This window comes from Glycine max, chromosome 2, assembly GCF_000004515.6.
Source record: "Glycine max cultivar Williams 82 chromosome 2, Glycine_max_v4.0, whole genome shotgun sequence".
Lineage (NCBI taxonomy): Eukaryota > Viridiplantae > Streptophyta > Magnoliopsida > Fabales > Fabaceae > Glycine > Glycine max.
The window spans coordinates 18,499,908-18,519,007 of record NC_016089.4 but is presented as its reverse complement, the minus strand read 5'-3'; the positions used below and the strand labels follow the sequence as shown (position 1 = coordinate 18,519,007).

The window sequence follows — 19,100 nt, the reverse complement described above, 5'->3', positions numbered from 1 at the left end:
GACCTCAAAAAATAAAAAGAAATAAAAGTTAAGATAACACAATTTCACAATTCTAAAAAATAGGCTGTTGTCCTTCGAGACAAACGTGAGAGGTGCTAATACTTTCCTCAAACGTAAATACAACTCCCGAACTTAGAATTTTCATTTTGACCGGTTTCCTTCGATTTTCCCGACGTTTTCCACAAATAAACATTGGTGGCGACTCCGTGCATCTTTCCTCCTTTGGAAAGCGCACCCGTGAGCCTCGCCTTCGCTCGCCCGCAAAAGTGCACGTTGCGACAGTTGGTAAAGCTAAAATCCAATGGTGTTGGTTGTCTAGTTGGGGCTAGGATTGAAGTCCAGTTGGAGAACTAGAAAGTTGTTGAAATCTAGTGATTGTTGGTCTAGTTGTGACTGGTCATGTTAGTGAAATCTTGAATGATAAGGATTAAACATAGCTCAAGGTTGGGGTGAACTAAAATAAACATCTTTGTGAAGTCTTCTTCCCACTCTCTTTACTTTGCTTAACACATATCTAATTTCTCTTTTCTGTTCAATCACTAAACCAGATAACCTTTTTTAACCAACACCTAAACCAAACTTTTTTTTTCAAAAAAGGTTTTAAGTAATAACTATCTTTGAAACAAAAGATTTGAATTGTAAAAGAATATATTTCTAGACCTATTTACATTTTCATTCTAAACAACTTATATTTCTATTCTGAGCTGAGAACCGTTCTTCATTTTGAACTGATACTAACATAAGAAACTTTTGTTTTCAAAGGAAACAAAAATAGTTTTTTAAAACTCCAATTCAGCCCTTTCTTGTGGTTTTTTTTATCACTTTAATAATTATGTTGACAATTCATTTTAGTGCACAATCACATAATTATTTTAATCGGTGACAAATATTCTATTATCTATATTATTCAAATCATCATCATCTTCTTCATTATTATTATTATTCACAAATGTGAGATGAATTTGTTGATAAATCTATATTATTTAGTAATTTTTTAATTCTTTTTTTTTCAAAAAATATGTTATACTATTTTTTTCATACATAATTTAGTCTTTTTTTCCATTGCTTTTTTCTTTTGTGAAAGTTTTGATATTTTTTAATTTATATTTATTATTAGGAATTTCATTTTTTGTTGTCTTATAACTATTAACATATATGGACACTTGAAAGATGTATGATCATATTTTTTATTAGTTTGATTTATGTGTTTCTTATTTAACATTATGAATTGTGAGTTGAGTTATGTAGTAAAATATATTGATTATCAAGTTAGATATTATCTAACATGAATGATTATGATACATGATAAAATTTTTTATTGATGTTTGATAAGAAAGAAAATGCAATAAATGACATGATTGAGTCTTCCAATAATAAACAATAAAATGTGGAAAAAAATTATTATATGCTTTCTTTTTCTTTATTAAAAGTACTACCTTTTTTAAAAAAAAATATTTTTTTTTATTTTATTTGATTTTTACTTTTCAAGGTAAGCTTATATTATTATTATTATTATTATTATTATTATTATTATTATTATTATTATTATTATCATCATCATCATCATCATCATCATCATCATCATCATCATCATCATCATCATCATCATCATCATCATCATCATCATCATTATCATCATCATTATTATTATTATTATTACTTTAATATTTAAAAAAATAATTTTATAAAAGAAATAGAACTTAGAAATAGAATTATACTATACAAAAAATGTAAACTTAATTTTTAGATTTTAAATTGAACATTACCTTCATATTGATTTATTTTTCTCTAAAATATATTTATTATTAATTAAAAGTGAAGATTGTATTGATAGGGTAATAATACGTACAATAATCTATATACTATCTATAAAAGAGAACCCTCTGGAAATTACTGAAATACCCCTATCTAAGATTGTAACAGTTGTCCATTTCCTTGGTTTTTTGGTCATTTTATGCTCCTCCAGCTTTGCCTTATTTTTGTGCCACGTTGAGTGTTTAGCTTTGGCCATTCTGTTGGTGAGGTACGTGGCTTCTTCTCCAGCGTTTTCGATTACTTCATGCCACAGAGAGATGAGATTTTTCCTCTGCCTTCATCTCAGACGCATGCCATAGAGAGATGAGATTTTTCCTCTGCCTTCATCTCACCACTCTCCAATCTTCCATTCTCCCCTCTTTTCTCCAATTGCACTGCACCGAATTTCTCGACCTTCACTTCGGTAATTTCCATCTTTTGATTGGTTTTTTTTTCTCCCTTAATTTCATGCATGTGTTGTCTTGCGTTTTAATGCTACTAGGTTTCACCAATTTGATTGCCGCTTTCTTCGAGTATTCTTCGGTGTGGTAAAAAGACGTTTTTTCTTTCTCGCGTTGAACCCTAATGTTTGCTAATTTGTGTTATTGTTGTTGTTGCGCAGAGACGTGTTTTGTGAACACCAAATACGAATATGGATCACCACGAGGATACCATTTATCTTTTATTTGCTACTTTGTTTGAAATATGTTATATATATATATATATATATATATATATATATATATATATATATTTTTTTTTTTTCTTTCCCTGCTGTTCTTCTCATGCATGTTTTCTTTTTGTTCTGATGCATGTTAAGTTTTCATTTTTCTGTGTTTTTGGTCCCTTTGTTGTTGTCCATTTTTTCTTGGGTGGAAAAGTTTTGACTTTTTCTTTCCTTTTTTTATAATTTTATTGATGTTGCCGGTTTTGATGGTTCTCGGTATTGTTCTGTTTCATTTGAGTTCACTTTTTTTTGGGGTAAAAGATGATTTTGAGTTTTTGGGTTTTACTTTTTTTAATTTTATGCTTCATTATGTGTGGCTATTGCTTTCCTCCATTTAGAATGTTTTTGAATTTGCTTTTCCTTTGCAGGAAGGAATCTCTATGGTCTGAGTTGGATCAGTTTCTCCGGGATGAGGATGATGTAAATACTGTATCTACTCCTTATAAGGCTGCTATTCCTGAATATCCAGTGGTTATTCATGATTCCACCGTCACATCTTGCAATGATAATCACTTAAATGTGGCAAATGGTAATGTTGTGTTTGATATTCACCATCCTTGCAAGTATTTGAAGTTGTGCATGTTGATTTATGGTTGTTGTTATTGTTTACTAAACTTGATACAATGAAACTGTTGTATCTTTCTTGAAGGGTTAATATTGCCGCTCAAAGAGAACTTCACAAACCTGAGTTTGATCGTTCTTGCATACATTTGGAGTTTGACATATCCGGGACTGGCATAATGTAAGTTGGACTATCTGTTTCTTGGCAAAGAATAAACTTATTTTATTGGTAAGCAAGAAAACAATAACAGGGCCAAGCCTCAAGAAAAAAAGAAAGAAAATAGCCATGGGCAATTACTATTATATTTTATCTTTTATGATCTTTAAATAAAATTTTGTAAAAAAAAATATTTTGGGAATTTATGTATTTATTTTAAAGATATGATAAGATTATTGTGACAATTTTCTGATTTAGTTCTATTTGGATATGATGTGGTTGGAAGTATTCTAATTTCTATGGGTTTTAAAATGTTATTCTGATTTAGGGTGATATTTCCTTGATTTTTTGTATAGTTTCCTTAGATAGCTTGATGCTAATTCCTAATTTTTAGAGATTGATTCAAACACATTGTATATAAATATGTTGTACAAATCATTCCATATTTTTTTCTTTCTTTCCTTGATTTTTTGTATAGTTTCCTTAGATAGCTTGATGCTAATTCCTAATTTTTAGAGATTGATTCAAACACATTGTATATAAATATGTTGTACAAATCATTCCATATTTTTTTCTTTCTTATTATGCACCTGTTTTCCGAGGAACCTGATGATGGGTATGCGATTTCTCGGTCCAGCAATTTATTTATACATGATTTTGTGATGCTCATGCAGGGTTGTGGGATCTGAGTTTGTGCAAAAGTATGTTGGTGAGGTATGATTTTTATATCATCTGCATTTGGATGCGATGTTGACAATGTTGTAGCTTACTCTGCTATCTTTGTTTCTTTTTGAAAATTATGGGTTTCCAATTCATAATTATTGAAGCTATTCATATTCAGTATCAAAATTGGGATTGGATATTTTATCAGGATTTCATTGGTGTTTGTTTCAAGTCAATGATTTTGATTAATGTTGCTCCTAAAGTTTCCTGGGAGTTTCAAATTCATTGATTATATATGTTCTTATCAAATTTTTTAGAGCAACATCTTCAAATCTTCCCTGTCATTTATATTTCAGGGTCCACGAATGAAACAACTCTTTGTTGAGATCTAATGCTACTCTTTTCTCTGATGGCCATCATCACCAATCACAAATGTTGAACTTCTCTTCTCCAAAGTCAGAGTCTTTGTTGGTAGATAAGGCTTCCTCAAATGCCACATTGCCTTTTTCTCAATCTATCAATCCTTTTATTTTTAATTATGAAATTTTGCTATATAGTTTATTAATTTTATGTGTTTTATTTTTTTCTTCCAATAAAAAATTCTCGGTAATGTTCTGTTTCATTTCAGTTAACTTTTTTTTAAAAAAAAATTGGGTAAAAGATGATGTTGTCAAGAATGGAGGTTGGGAAGAAGGGTGGTGAAGTGAATGTAGATGAAATTAGTAAAATTATTTGTGAAGGCATTGAGCAATATAATGTTCTGTTTTGTATTACTTCTAAATTTACCAAAAACGAGGGGGATGGGACTTTGTACACAAGGTCATAAGTTGGTGGCTTCCCATGGAAATAGACTACTTGACCTATACGTTGGAACTTGGAACAGATGAGACAGATCAATAGTTTATATGATAAGGGCATTTTTGTTGTCTCTTTTCTATATTTTGCAATCTGTATACATTATGTTTTATGCTACTTATATATTCTTATTTCCATTGGTCTCACTGCAAAAGGATGTTGATTTTGAATCTCCGGAAGCTAAAAAACAAGTTCGTGGTTCTACATCTACAAAAAGATCTCATGCCGCAGAAGTCCATAATCTCTCCGAGAGGGTGAGGGTTTGTACTTGCATAACTTTGATGAGTCCATCGATTTTATGTTGTTTTTCTCATTTTCAGAGAGTTTCATATTGTATTTCCCTGCAGAGGCGTCGAGATAGAATTAATGAGAAGATGAAAGCTTTGCAAGAACTTATACCTCGGTGCAACAAGGTCAGGACAACAGAATTATTAAAACTTTTAGTACCTTTTATGTTTTAATATATTATGCTTGAGATTTTACTTCCTTCCTCATAGCTCTTTCTAATATTGATTCCTTTTCTGAATTTGATAGTCTGGCAAAGCTTCAATGCTGGATGAACCAATTGAGTACTTGAAGTCACTGCAATTACAAGTGCAGGTAAACCTTTTATATAAACAAATTGTTTTGCTAACAAAGCAATTGAGTACATTAATCGAGCAATCTACTTGAATATGGTTTGATTTATCAGCATCCATAATTTATAAAATGTCTTTGAGCCTTAAAAATGTTTAAGGAGAAAGGCGAGAAAAATAAGGATGACAAAACAAAGTAATAAAATGTTAATTCTTATTGAAAAGTTTTCTTTAGAGGAAACTGCACATCCTTTTAGTGAAAGAAACAGGGTGGCAGAGCCAAAGAGGTTGTATTTGGCATAATGTTATTTAGATGAAAGCTAATAATATTTACTAAAGAATTCACATGTTCTGCACAATTGTGAGTTTGTGACTCAATTTATAACCCATATTATGTCTATTGGTCATATGCTATCATGTTTATTTACTATGCAGATGATGTCCATGGGATGTGGCATCATACCTATGATATTTCCTGGAATCCAGCAGTATATGCCACCAATGGGAATGGCGATTGGGATGGGTATGGGCATGGGCATGGAAATGCGAACATACACTTAACTATTTCTTTGGCAGTTTCAATTTAATATTCTAATGAAAATAATTTTAGCAAAAGAATCACTGATAAATATTCATTTTTGTCTACTGTGTATGAAGCATTGATACTTCAATTTGTTTCATGGATTCATATTGGACACATATTTGACAAATGGTGTATATTGAAAAATAGTATAATGTTAATTGTACGGTTGATGCTTCTTTACAAATTCCATCTGTACAGGTTGGTCTCAAGCACTTCAGTGATGTAGTAAGAACCAGGAGCCCCATTCCCTGTGTAAATCAATGTCATTATTGTATTCAGATTTATAATGCGTTCACGTTAAAGGTTTTATTTTAAGAAATGAAAAAAGAATAAGGACGGTTGTTGATGTCAGATAGCCTGCAAAGATTAACAAAGAAAAAACAGTTTTTTTTTTGCTTATGAGAGAAAAACAAAGTTTAAGGTTGATACCTTTTATACTGTCAATTAAAAATCATTCTAGATATAATTTTAAAAGAAAAATGTACTTTTAAATTCTATACTTTCGATTAAACGTGATCCCTTATGTTAATGAATTTGGTTGTCAAATATTAAAATAATATGTAGTTAGTTTCTAACTAATTATTTATGAAAATAAAAAATATCCAAAATAAAGAATAAATCTACATATTTTTTAAAATTTGACTAAATTCATCTATAATTTTTTATTCATTTTAAAGATATATAGGTTCAAATTGAATATACAAAGAATTAATGTATATTTTAGCCTCTTATATAACTAAAGTTGAAGAAGGAATACCAAAAATGAAAGTTAAGAATTAATTTAACTGCAAAAAAAAAAAGTTTTCTCGATAGTGTAAGTATGCTATTGCTGAAAAAAAATAGTGCAAGTACTATTATTTTCTTGAAATAATTACCTGAGAAATCTCATGCCTTGCATGGTAATAAACTATGCTACTTTTTTATTTATTTATTATAATTATAATTGAAAGAAGTAGATCGTTCTTATAAGAAATGTCAGCTTTTTTGTTCTCTTAATTTAGTCGGTGACTTCAATTTGGCTATGTTATTTTTAAAAAGTTTAATTAATTCTCTTACTTTTTAAAATAGGTTTAGTTTGATCCCTTCAATTTAAAATGCTCATTTTGATTATATTTTTTGAAATGAAATAGCTTCTACTTAGTTAGATATAGAAAGTGTATAAAAAAGCATATTAGATATGTTATATCGTTAATCACACATCACGTATTGGAATTTAAGTTATTCCACTTTAAGTGAAACACTTTTGCAAGAAATCTCAATTACTTTATTAGTAGTAATTAGTAAAAAAATTGAAAGAAATATTATCGGTGGGCAACAGTCAATACCACGATGACGTCATGGCCAAAAAGAAAATCTCATTGGAATGTCTTCTGTGAAGCTTACAGTTTGTGGATAATGAATACATTAGGATTTTCTTAAAAGTATTTGATTTCTAACATTTATTATTGTGGTTCCTGAGCCCATAATTGATGTTTCCTATACCAACTTTAATACTGAAATTTGCACAAAAAACAAATCACGTCGTGCAATGAAAATTAGAAATTTTCCTTACTTTCTCTTTTTGTATTTAATTAATTAATTAATTAATTTTGTTATTATTATTATTATTATTATTATTATTATTACTATTACTATTATCATCATTATTATTATTATCATTATTATTTAGTTATTATTGTTTGTTTCATGTTTTTTCTTCCTTACTGATTTTTTCCTTATTTTTCCACTTTTTGATTTTCTTCCTTGGAAGGTTCTTTCTTTGTACTTTGTTTTATGCATGTTTATTATTATTATTATTATTTTAAAAAAACATTTTTTATGGAAGGTTCAAGCTATTTGAGAGGTACTTCAACTTCAAATTTCATGCTATTGTGCTATGGATTTATGTCTTCTTTCTTCATTCTTATTAATTCGTCTTTCATTTTCTTCTTTACAATTGCAGTCATGCTATTATCATATTTTTTTGTTCACTTCTCTGATCCCTTCTCTCCACCATGAGTAGGTCAGAACAATCACGGGATTTTAAAACATTAGGATTCCTCTCATTTTTCACTTGAATTTTTTTTGGTCGTGAAGTGAATGACAATGAGAAAAATCCCATAGAAATGGTGGTGAGTTCTATTCTTTTGCATTGTCTTTTAAATTTAAGTTGTTAGGACAGTGCAGTTAATAGAACATGAACATGGATTTGAAATTGTTAATTTTTCTCTATTATTGCAGGTAATTAGAGGAAATAGCTTGGTCACTGTTGAAGTGCTTCAAATTCAAGTATTTAAGTGTAAATTAACAATTGTTAAGTGACCTGACAAATGTAAATATGGAGTAATTTATATTATAATTGACATGCTGTCATATATTTATAAAAAAAACTATTTTACTTATTTGAAATTTCAATTCTCAATTTAATTACACTTTTTTATTACTTTTTAACCCTTTTAATTTTAAACATTTATTTTGTTTATTATGTTTAAGCCTTATGAGATTCATCTTAATATAGTTTGTTAATTTTGTGATCTGAAACAATTGTTTTGCATGATCTTCAAGTTTCCTTAATCAAGTGATCCATGCGTATACACACGTTTTAAATTCGCATAAACATCAACCTTTGAAGCCCCTTAATCAAGTGACTCATACGTATACACGAGTTTCAAATTCACATGAATATCAACCTTTGAAGATTGGTTAATCAAATGACTCAAATAATTTGACAATTGATCAACTCTACTATTTACAACTATTTAATATGAATGTTAGTTCTTTTATCTTTTTACAATCTATTTTATTCTTTCATAAAAAATCATTTAGATGCACGGGTTACCGACTACTGTAGATATAAAGTTTATAGTCACGTAAACAAAATTTTTATAATGTATAACGTTTGTTCTTTATAGCTTTATTTTTTTTCTTCCTCTAATGTAATGTATTTTTTTATTTACGTTTTATAATTTTACTACATGACAAGAAACAATAAATATAAAATATAAATTACCTATTTATATAATATTAATAGGATTCATAATTTCTAGATTTTTCAATTATTTTAATGCATGTAGTCTTAATAAAATATTAATATATCATTAAATACTAATTTTCATGCTAATTATAGTTTATTGAAATTGGTTGATATATTGAATATTTAATTATTTTAATTACATGTATTTGACTATGTTTATAGTGTTTAATTGATAATTAATTGACTTATTAAATATATTTAATTTCAAAATTTATTTAATGAAATACATTGTAGTGTATATTAATATTTTTTGTTGTTTAATTAAATCAAAGTATTTTTTTATCATTCTACTTGTATTTTTTTTCCTTTTTTATTTTTCAGTTTGAAATACTTTTCAACAAAAATTATCTATATAAATTTTGACAAAATTATATAAACAATTAAAAAAATTATCATGAGTATATGTATCTTAATTAATTTTTCCAGAATATTTTTTATAATTAAATTATTCAATTATCATGTGATCAAAATAATAAATAAAATATTTTATTTAATCAATTGAGATTTATTTAAAACTGAAATTATGCAATTAACTATATAAGAGTAAAATATTAAAACATAAGTGCAAACCATAATTCACTCAATTTTTGATATTTCAAATCAATCATGCAAACAAAAAAATGAGCTAAATTATTTTTTTTAATAAAAAAAGTTAAAAGGGAACATGACATAAAAAAAATGAAAGATATCCATCCTACTTAATACAACACCTCTAATAATAACAATTTTATGACACATGATTGTATATAAAAATATATTTATTGACATATCCATTAATATATATTCATACAAATTTAAAATAATAATTAATAATATAAAAAATTACTTATAAGTTATAAAATATAAATTTAATACTGGTACACTAGATATCCTTTTAATAAAATTAACATTTTTTCCTTTTATATTATTAGTTAATAGTTAATTAAAAATTACTCTAAACAGTTTTCAAAAATAATTATTACAAAACTAATAGCTTTAAATTATACATTAATATATTCATTTATAATCAATTGCTTATTTAATTTATAATATTAATTAATTAATATTTATATTAGTATTAAAATAAAAAAAAATTGAATGAATTATATTTTTAGTCACAAAGATAAATACCACTCGAGTGTCGAGCGCTGGTTGCCTCCTATTCTTAAAACTGTCTTTTCACTATCACTGACAACTCTTTACGTGTCCTCAAAATATCCACCCTCCTTCTCTCTCCTTTGAAGTCTTCTTGAGCAACAAGAAAAAACGCTCTTTGGAGGGAGCCGCATCGTTCTGCGCGCCCAACAAATCTTAACCCTCCATCATTCCAATCCAACGGCTTCCATCACTCGGCAAAACTCTCTCTCTCCCTCTTCCTCTTTCCCCTTCTTCCCCCTCAGCGGTTTTAATCATAAACCCTAGCCGAAACAGTGACACCCAGTCCCCTCACTCTCTCTCTCCTCAGCGCGCGCTCTTTTCTCTTCTCTCTCTCTCTATATCACAGATCTCGCTCTCCCCAACGATTCACCTCCGAAATTTCTCGCTTTTGTTCCGTTCAAGGTTCAATTTTTCAGAACTCCCTTTAACCCCTTTCCCCCTCTTTCTTCCTTCTTTTAATTATTTTTTTAAAAATATTTTGTTTATGGGTTTTTAATTTGTAAAATCGGACACGATCGCTGTTCGATAATTTCGATTCTCTCCACACCATGGCATTCTTCTTTCCTTAGCCACCTACTAGATCATGTGACACTCCCCCCTGAAGGAAAAAAAAAGTAACGATCGGTTCGGTTTGGTTCGTTTTTTTTAAGTGGTTCACCGTACGGCAATGCCGGCGGCCGGGATGCGGCGTACGACGAGGGTGTTCGGGATGAAGGGGGCCGAGACGGCCCGCGTTTTACGCTCGGGCCGGCGGCTCTGGCCGGACTCCGGCGAGGTCAAGACCAAGCGATCCCACGATGGGGACGAGTGGCCGCTGCCGCCGTTGAAAGCGGCGAAATTTGACGCTGCGGCGACGCCACGTAAGGGGAAGCGCTCCGAGGAGGCTGCTGTGGTTGATAGGAGGTTCGGTAAGGGCCTTGTGTATCAGAGGAGAAAAAAGGGTTTGAAGAGGGAAGTTTCTAGAAGGAATGTGGAGGTTTGGCGCTGCGTGCTTTCCGTAGCTGTGAATCGCTGTGCCGGGAATAGTGGAAGGTTTTTGAGGTTGTTGGCTTCGGTGGCGAGGTATGTTGCCAGGGTTAGGGTTTCCCCGAGGAAGCTGTCGGGGTTCTTCATGTCGGAGGCTATTCACGGTGCTTTTGCGTCGAAGGGGATGCTGTTTGTGAAGGTAACTAAAAAAATTGGTTCTTGATTTGAACGTAGTTTATTTTGGATGAAACTACATTGATGGATTTGGAGGGTGCTATTGATAAAAACTTTTAGTGATTAAAAAAATTAAAATAGTTATTCGGGTGTGGGTAGAATTTTTAAGAAGTTTTGGGGTGGTGCGTAAGTTGGCCAATGTGTCTAGTTATGAATTGGGTTTTTCTGGTTTGGATAGTTGAGTGCCCACAATTTTAACTGAATTTGCAACCCATCTAAATTATCTTGAATTTGTTGATTAAATCATTGGGTTTTTTTGCTTGATTCTTTATACTGTTGAGTAGAATTTTAAAGAATTTTGGGGGTGGTGTGTGTTAGTCAGAGAATGCATAGTTAAGAATTGGTTTTGTGAATAGAGTACCTACCATGTTCACTGAATTTGTATCCCATCCAAATTATCTAGAATTTGCTTATTTAATCTATTATTTTTGTGGTTGGTCCTTTATCTTCGTGATATTGTTACCAGGATCTGTTACATCCTTGTTCCTTTGTTGTCCTTAGAGAGATCTTTGCTGGGACTGTTTATTTAACTTTTATCTGTGTCAAATTCCTGTGTGCCTGACTTGAATTTGTGATGTCAGCATTCTTTCTCTGCTTTTATTGACTTCATACTGTAGAGGTTTATGCAAACTTAAGTCTGGATAAACTACCCATGGATTCTGTAAACATTGCTTTGTATACTGTTGTTCCAGTAATTCCTCTGTTCTCTTGGCTTTGTGACCAAATTTACCGAAATAATAAAAAAGGGCTTACTAATGATACAAAAAGGATTTTCACGCTGATTATTTAATGGTTATAATCTTGGCCTGTTAATAATAGTGGTAGAAGCAGTATTCTCCTGCCCCTAGGTGCTTATGGGCATATTGAGGGGAGAAGAAATATAGTCACTGTTTACTGGCTGGTTTTCCAGTTTTTATTTTGCTCAATGATTTAAAGATGTTTCTGTTTCTTATATCATCTTTCAGGGTCCTCCTGCTGTAAACACTGGAATAGGCCAGTTCTTTGGGGTCACAGGGTCCGTGCCGTCATTTTCTGTGGACTTTTCTGCTGTTCCTCCTTGTTTTGAGTATCTGCAGTCTGCGATGTTCTTAAAATTTATGTTTAGGTCATTTTTTCTTGTACATAATCCAATAAATGTGCATAGGGATGAGGATACCGAGTCAGATGATGATTTGCTGGAAAACCAGAATGAACAGCAGATTTCAAGTGATACCTTTAAGAGGAAACCTTCTGATATTGTAACTGTTACATCTGATGTGGTTGAAATCAATGATGTTTTATCCTTGCATTCTTCTGTCAAGGTTACCACCAGGGCAGCTGGTCGGAATGGACAATATAGGAACATGTTGAACTCTAGAGGCATTCAGAAGAGGAGAAGTTCTCTTAGGAAAAGGAAAGCCCGTAGTCCTTCAATGGTGAGTATACGCAGAAATGGGGCAGTAGCTTCTGATTTAACAGGTGGTAGGAAAAACAATAGCCAATTGCCTGTTGTGACCTCTAGCAGGAAACTTAGGAGTATGGCCAATGATAGCACCAAAGGGAACCTGAAAGAAGCTCGTTCTGCCATAGTGGATTCGAAAGATAGACTAGGCTCATCTTCCTGTTTTGCAAACTTATTGGTATCAGAGATAGACCAATGTTGCAGGGCAGAGGGAGCAATTGTTACTTTAGAGACGTCATCTCCAAAAGAATGGCTTTTCACTGTAAAGAAAGGTGGATTAACAAGATGCACATTCAGAGCAGAAAAAGTGATGCGTCCCTTCTCAACAAATCGATTCACCCATGCAGTAATGTATTCATTGGACAATGGGTGGAAGCTGGAGTTTACTAATCGCCAAGACTGGAATGTCTTTAAAGACCTTTACAAGAAGTGCTTTGATCGTAATACCCCTGCTACTGCTGCCAAAGTTATCCCAGTTCCAGGTGTGCGTGAGGTTTCTTCCTATGCAGAAAGTAACAGTTTTCCCTATCACAGACCAGTCACATACATATCTGCCTTTGGTGATGAGTTAACTAGAGCGATGACAAGGGAAACTGCAAATTATGACATGGATTCTGAAGATGAGAAATGGCTGAAAAAGTTCAATGAGTTTCAAGAACATGTATCAGAAGATAATTTTGAGTTAATTATTGATGCTATGGAGAAGGTTTATTATTATAATCCAGATGAGACATTTGATGAAAAATCTGCTGCCAATGGTTGTCAGGACCTTGGTAGCAAGGAAGTGGTAGAAGCTGTATATAACTATTGGATGAGAAAACGAAAGCAAAAAAGATCTTTCCTGCTTAGGGTTTTCCAGGTAAATTTTCAATCATGATTTTGAATGTTCTACTGTGTCTCCAGAGTATGTTAATTCTATATTTCTAGTTCTATGGTGTATGTTAAATCTATATTGCTAGTTTAATGGTATATTATATTTGTATATCAATAGTTATTGTCCTTAGTTGATTATTTGTAGTCAGAAAATGCAGATGACTTCAAGATCTGTGGTTAAAAGCTGGGTTTTTCCTAATGTTTTTAGATACTGTTTGTGGGTACTTTTATTTGGGTATAATATTTCATGTTGGGGCTGTGGCATTGTTGTAATCTTCAGTAGTGTAGTGCATCCCCATTATCTGTTTGACTTAGTTCAATTAATTGTGTCAGGGTCATCAATCAAAGAGAGCTCCACTTATCCCGAAGCCCTTGCTGCGAAAAAGGAGGTCGTTCAAGAGACAACCTAGTCAGTTTAGTAGAGGCAATCAACCAAGTGTGTTGAAAGGTAATTTTATGATCTCTGTCTTCAACAAAATGGAATGTGGATTTCTTCTATTAAATGTTGTGAAATAGAAACCTTAATTTACCTTTCATCCTAGTGTTGAATTTTCATGTAGTGGTTTTTCCCTTACCTCTTTTGGTCTGTTGTAATACAAATACTTGTATTTGACCTGTTTGTCCAACAATTTTGTTAAGTTTCTGATTCTTTGAATCAAATGATTTAGAACTTTTCCCTTAGTCATTGGATTTATTTCATAAAGCTTTTTGATTTGGCATATCATATGACTTTGCAGTTAATTCTGCAAGAGTGCAGCTACTGTGGATGTTTAGAATAACTAAGCTATGAGTCTCTCTGTTCGAATGCACCATGGCGATTGTGTATGAATGCAAAACTGGGTCTTTCATTGAGTCTACAGTGATTTGTGTGTATGAATTTGAATGCAAAAATGGGTCTGTCATAAGATTGCTAGTTAGTTTTGGTTGGGATATTGTGTTGATGGTTGCACGAAGGGTTTTGCACTCATCTTTTTTTTTAAAGTCATGTTGGATTTTAAATTGCTGGTGTCTACTTGTGTATACTCCAATGAATGTTGTAAATGTTTGTCTGATCTTGTATTCATTTTCAGCATTTGCAGCTGAACAAGATGCCATGGAAGAAAATGCAATGCTCAAGATTGAAGAGGCCAAAGCCAATGCAAACATGTCCATGGAATTAGCCATAAATAAACGCAAAAGGGCTCAATCTCTTGCCCAGAATGCAGATTTGGCCACCTACAAGGCCACAATGTTAATTAGAATAGCCGAAGCAGCTCTGGCTGCAGAATCAGTAGATGAAGCAGCAGCATATTTTCTTGATTAATTGATGGTTAGATCAATTCCATTGCTAATTATCACACCACAAATTTTTATTACAGGATGGGGTCATATAGTAGATTTGCTGCTGTTTTATTGTAAACATTGTACAGATTTTTGCTTGTATGTATAACTTGGATTTAAATGAAAGACCGCACACCTATCTTTTGTGAGTAGGTTGGTTGATCTCTGGAAGAAAGAAAACTAAAAGTGGAAATGAAAAAAGAAAATACAGGATTCCTAAGCCTCATGGTGCCTATGCCTCTTTTATTGTTATTATTATTCTTATTATTTTGGGGTTCGAAGATAAACATTGCAAAACTTGGCCCACTCTAGCTCAAAAGGGTAATTACCCAAGGACGATAAGCTTCTGTGCCTCATCAATAGAATTGCAATTGTAGATGCTAATGATGGGCAAAATCCCCATTTCTTGCAGTTGAGCCACCAACACTAAGGCTTTTGAATTAAAGCTGTGAAAAAAGGATGTACACTTGAACATACCATCTTACCATACCACTAAAAAACATTTAAGTGGCCGGTATATTGGCATTATGTATTTTAGTGGATTGCTTAGTTCAGATAAACACTGAATATAGGGCTAGAAAACTAAATTGATAAATTGGCTTGAGCTATTTGAGAAGTGTGTTATTATCGTTATTTTTGTTGAGTTCAAATAACTTTTTCAATTTTTTTTTTTGGATGAAAAGTTGTTTATTGTAAAGTCATATTTTTGTTAATAGTATAACGAAAATGTTTCTGACAATTTTTTTAAATATAAAACATTTTGTTAAGGATATATTTTTTAAAACAAGTTTAGTTGTGAACAAAAACAAAATGGGTGTAAGAATAGCAACCTGAGCTACTTTCTCTTCACTTAATTGTAAAGGATATAGTCACACTCTACCTAGTTTTAAATTTACATAGAGCGTCTTTTGTTTCCATAGGTTTGGTTTTGCCTCCCCTCCATGTCATCCTTTGTTGTTTTTGCTATCTTTATAATATATTTGCAGGTGGTTTGGAGAGTAGGGCTGTGAAAAAAAAATCCAAACATATAAAATCAATTCATATTCAATTCAATCCACTTTAAATCAACTAATGGGAGATGGATTAGATATTTGTTTAGATTTTTAAATTCAATCCAATTTTGCGGATGATGACAATTAAGATTTTTTTTGGTCAACTTTGGTACGAATTATTTGTTGGTTAATGTCATTCAAAGTTTTTTTTGCCAACACCAACTGATGATGTTTTTAAGCCATCATCGATTGAGACTATTTTTGGTTAATATCGATAAAGTCTTTTTCATTTGATATTAGTCGAGACTATTTTTTAGCTGATATTGTCCAAAGTTTTTCTGGTCAACATTAGTTGAGACTATTTTTCAGTCGACGTCAATTAGATTTTGTTGTCAAGGTTATTTTTTGATTGACATCAGGTAGGGTTTTTCAACCAACATCGACTAGGGTTTTTGGTCAACATCAGACAAGGTTATTTTTTGTCGATGTTAGCTAGTGTATTTTTGTTGACTTTGGTTAAGACTATTTTTTTGGTTGATGCCGACTTGGGTTTCTATGGCTGATGACAGTCGAAAAATATCATTGAATGATGTTGGTCAGAAAAAACCCATCCAACATCATCTATTTCCCCAACTGATGTCGATAAAAACAAATATAGTAGATATTAGCAAAAAATTTCCTTAGTTGATGTCAACAAAAAATAGTTTCAACTGCATCAATTGAAAAAATTCTAACTGGCCTCAATTAAAAAATAGTCTTAGCTGATGTTGGCCAAAAAATATCACCGATTGACATTGGCAAAGAAAAACTTAGTTAATGTCGGCCAAAAAATTAACCACGGTCAACGTTGATAAAAAAACCCTAGTCAATGTCGGTCAAAAATATCACTAGCTGACGTTGAGCAAAAAACCTTAGGCAACCTCAACGAAAAAAAAACCCTACCCGAGATCACTAAAACATCCTTTATTGATATTGATCGAAAAATGAACAGACTGACATCAGCCGAAAACTGCCCTGGTTGACATCAGTCTTTAAATACCAGGGTTGATGTTAGCCGAAAAATACCCCAATTGAGGTAGGCAAAAAATACCCTAACCAAGATCGACCGAAAATAATTCTAACCGAAGTTGGTTGAAAATAGCTCTGGCCAAAGTTGATAAAAAACTGCCTCAATTTAGTTCGAGCAAAAATGGTTTTTGATTTGAAAATTGGATTTAAAATGGATCCAAAAAATTCAAATTGGTTTTATACAAAATATGTCCAGATTTGATTAAATTGAATTTAGATTTAAAATCCAATCCATTTAAATGAATTAAATCTACATTAAATTTTTGAAAATCCAATCCATGTTCATCCGTATTGAAGAGGTTGGTTGATGTGGAACCTAGTTGGAATCATCACGACCACCTTGCACTTCCCCTCCCTGTTTTTTGATTAAAAAAATTAGAAATCTAATCGAGCAACACGGGATGAAAAAGAAAATTAAGGAGACACTAACCCGTAAAAATGAAAATAAAATGGATTGAATAGGAAAAAATTGTTTTTTGTTTTAGTCATTTGAGGCCCATCTTTTATTCTTATTTACATAAAAAAATTGCAACCGATACAGATTAATATTTTTTAGACGTATTAAATCACTAAAGTCAGTATTATTTATCCCAATAAAATTATTTGAGGCCCATCTTACACAAATGGTTAGTTTTACGTCTTTACTTAAATGAGTGTGAATTAGAATTTGTTTGATAAGATATTTTAATTATTTTTTTTAATTTTTTTATTTGTTAAAAAGTTTGTTTGACTATTTGGTAAAATAATGTTTTTTAGTAGTTTCTATTATTTTTAAACGATACTCGAAGTAATGTTTTTAAAACACTAACTTCTAATTTTTTATATTTTTTTTTCTTTTGGTCCTTAAATATTTGTTAGATTTATTTTTTAATGCTTTCTATTTAAGGTAAAATTTTATTATTTTTATCCTTATGTAATTTAATATTTTTAGTTATTTCAACATCTAATTTTACTAAATACTTATTATTCACTAAAATAAATTTTTAACTTTCTAAGAATTAACTTTTCAACATCCAGTTAAGTTTTGTCAAACATAATCTTAAGTCTATGTTACTACAAATATAGACTTATTTACCTTAAAAGTAAAATCATTTACAAAAGTTAAGACTTTCAAAGCTTTATTTTAAAAATATTTCGTTTAACATTTTTACATTTCTTTTTTCCCAAAAAAGTTATTTTAGTTCTCACTCATTAAAAAAATACATTTTTGTTATTTTAAAATTATGCCGGAAATTTTTGAAGAACAACTAAAATAAATACCACTTTAATAAAAAAAAGATATTTTACTTATTTTTACCCAAATCAAAATCGGTAATATTTTACGTTTTTCATTTGACTACTCATTGTTTCTTCGGTCTATGATGCATTTTTTTGCCCCACAACTTCTAAATGAGTTTCCTTTCTTTTTTAATTTTAGTTTTTCTTTTTCCAGAAAGGATCTAATATGAGCTAGTGTGGATATATATTAGCTGCGGATTATGCCTTACACAAAGTAAAATGAGAAACATGCTTTGTTCAAGTGTTCGGGTTTTCCTTTTCCAGTATCTACTCCTCCGCTTCACTCATTTCTTATTATATTACTCGTGGAGTGAATATGCATTTTGGTCCCTGTCTTTGTACCCATTTTGAAAATTAGTCCCTATCTTTTTGAAATGCAAAAAATAGTCCCTATCTTTGTATAAGTGTTGCAAAATAATCTTTGCCGTTAAATTTGAAAGTAACGCCGTTAGTGACAATCAGCGAGAGCAGAAACAACAACAGGAACCCTAATTGGAACCTTACAGAGCTCCAATTGGTGAAGCACACGCAATGGGATAACAAGGAAACAGAAACAATCACAATGGAAAAGGGGAGAGAGAGAGAGTAGTACCAATTGGTTCAAAACCTAAAGTGGTAGAAGTGAAGCAGCAATGTTATGAAGAAGGAGAAGAAATTATACAAGGGTTTGGTAAGAGTAAAAGAGAGAAAGAGAAAAGAGAAGAAGAGCGAAATTGGGAATCCGAAAACGAACCTTAAATGGTGGTTGTTGTTGCACGAGAGAGAGAGAGAATGATAAGAGAGAAGAGAAGAGAAGAGAAGAGAGGGAAGGGAAGGAAAGAGTAGTAAAGGAGCAAAGAATAACTTTCCTTCACTTCCTTCTT

At 31.4% G+C, this 19,100-nt stretch overlaps 2 protein-coding genes across 5 annotated transcripts; both read left to right on the top strand.

Annotated features, from left to right (window-relative positions):
• Positions 1-1,867: 1,867 nt before the first annotated feature.
• LOC102665366 (transcription factor PIF1) lies at positions 1,868-6,158 on the top strand. Of its 4 annotated transcripts, XM_006575071.4 has the most exons (9): positions 1,868-2,218; positions 2,890-3,050; positions 3,171-3,263; positions 3,914-3,953; positions 4,259-4,373; positions 4,913-5,011; positions 5,105-5,170; positions 5,292-5,357; positions 5,768-6,158. In XM_006575071.4, the coding sequence occupies exons 5-9, from the start codon at positions 4,335-4,337 to the stop codon at positions 5,891-5,893; spliced, it is 396 nt and encodes a 131-aa protein (XP_006575134.1). In that variant the 5' UTR covers positions 1,868-2,218; positions 2,890-3,050; positions 3,171-3,263; positions 3,914-3,953; positions 4,259-4,334; the 3' UTR covers positions 5,894-6,158. The 4 variants fall into 4 exon arrangements, with proteins under 4 accessions (XP_006575134.1, XP_040869497.1, XP_040869498.1 ...); XM_041013563.1 differs by having other exon boundaries at positions 4,259-5,011; XM_041013564.1 differs by lacking the exon at positions 1,868-2,218 and having other exon boundaries at positions 2,647-3,050; positions 4,259-5,011.
• A 3,887-nt stretch (positions 6,159-10,045) lies between these two features.
• On the top strand, positions 10,046-15,051 carry LOC100789136 (uncharacterized). The gene is made up of 5 exons (XM_006575070.4): positions 10,046-10,467; positions 10,716-11,230; positions 12,231-13,565; positions 13,913-14,027; positions 14,650-15,051. Exons 2-5 carry the CDS (start codon positions 10,733-10,735, stop codon positions 14,880-14,882), a joined length of 2,181 nt encoding a protein of 726 aa, XP_006575133.1. The 5' UTR covers positions 10,046-10,467; positions 10,716-10,732; the 3' UTR covers positions 14,883-15,051.
• The last annotated feature ends 4,049 nt before the right edge of the window (positions 15,052-19,100 follow it).

Bases quoted from the DNA above. Each gene is read 5' to 3' on its own strand.
- LOC102665366 (XM_041013563.1), top strand. From the start codon at position 4,808: ATGATAAGGGCATTTTTGTTGTCTCTTTTCTATATTTTGCAATCTGTA. The intron at 5,012-5,104 runs GTGAGGGTTTGT...ATTTCCCTGCAG, and splicing joins TCCATAATCTCTCCGAGAGG to AGGCGTCGAGATAGAATTAA. The intron at 5,358-5,767 runs GTAAACCTTTTA...TTTACTATGCAG, and splicing joins CACTGCAATTACAAGTGCAG to ATGATGTCCATGGGATGTGG.
- LOC100789136 (XM_006575070.4), top strand. From the start codon at position 10,733: ATGCCGGCGGCCGGGATGCGGCGTACGACGAGGGTGTTCGGGATGAAG. The intron at 11,231-12,230 runs GTAACTAAAAAA...ATCATCTTTCAG, and splicing joins AGGGGATGCTGTTTGTGAAG to GGTCCTCCTGCTGTAAACAC. The intron at 14,028-14,649 runs GTAATTTTATGA...ATTCATTTTCAG, and splicing joins TCAACCAAGTGTGTTGAAAG to CATTTGCAGCTGAACAAGAT.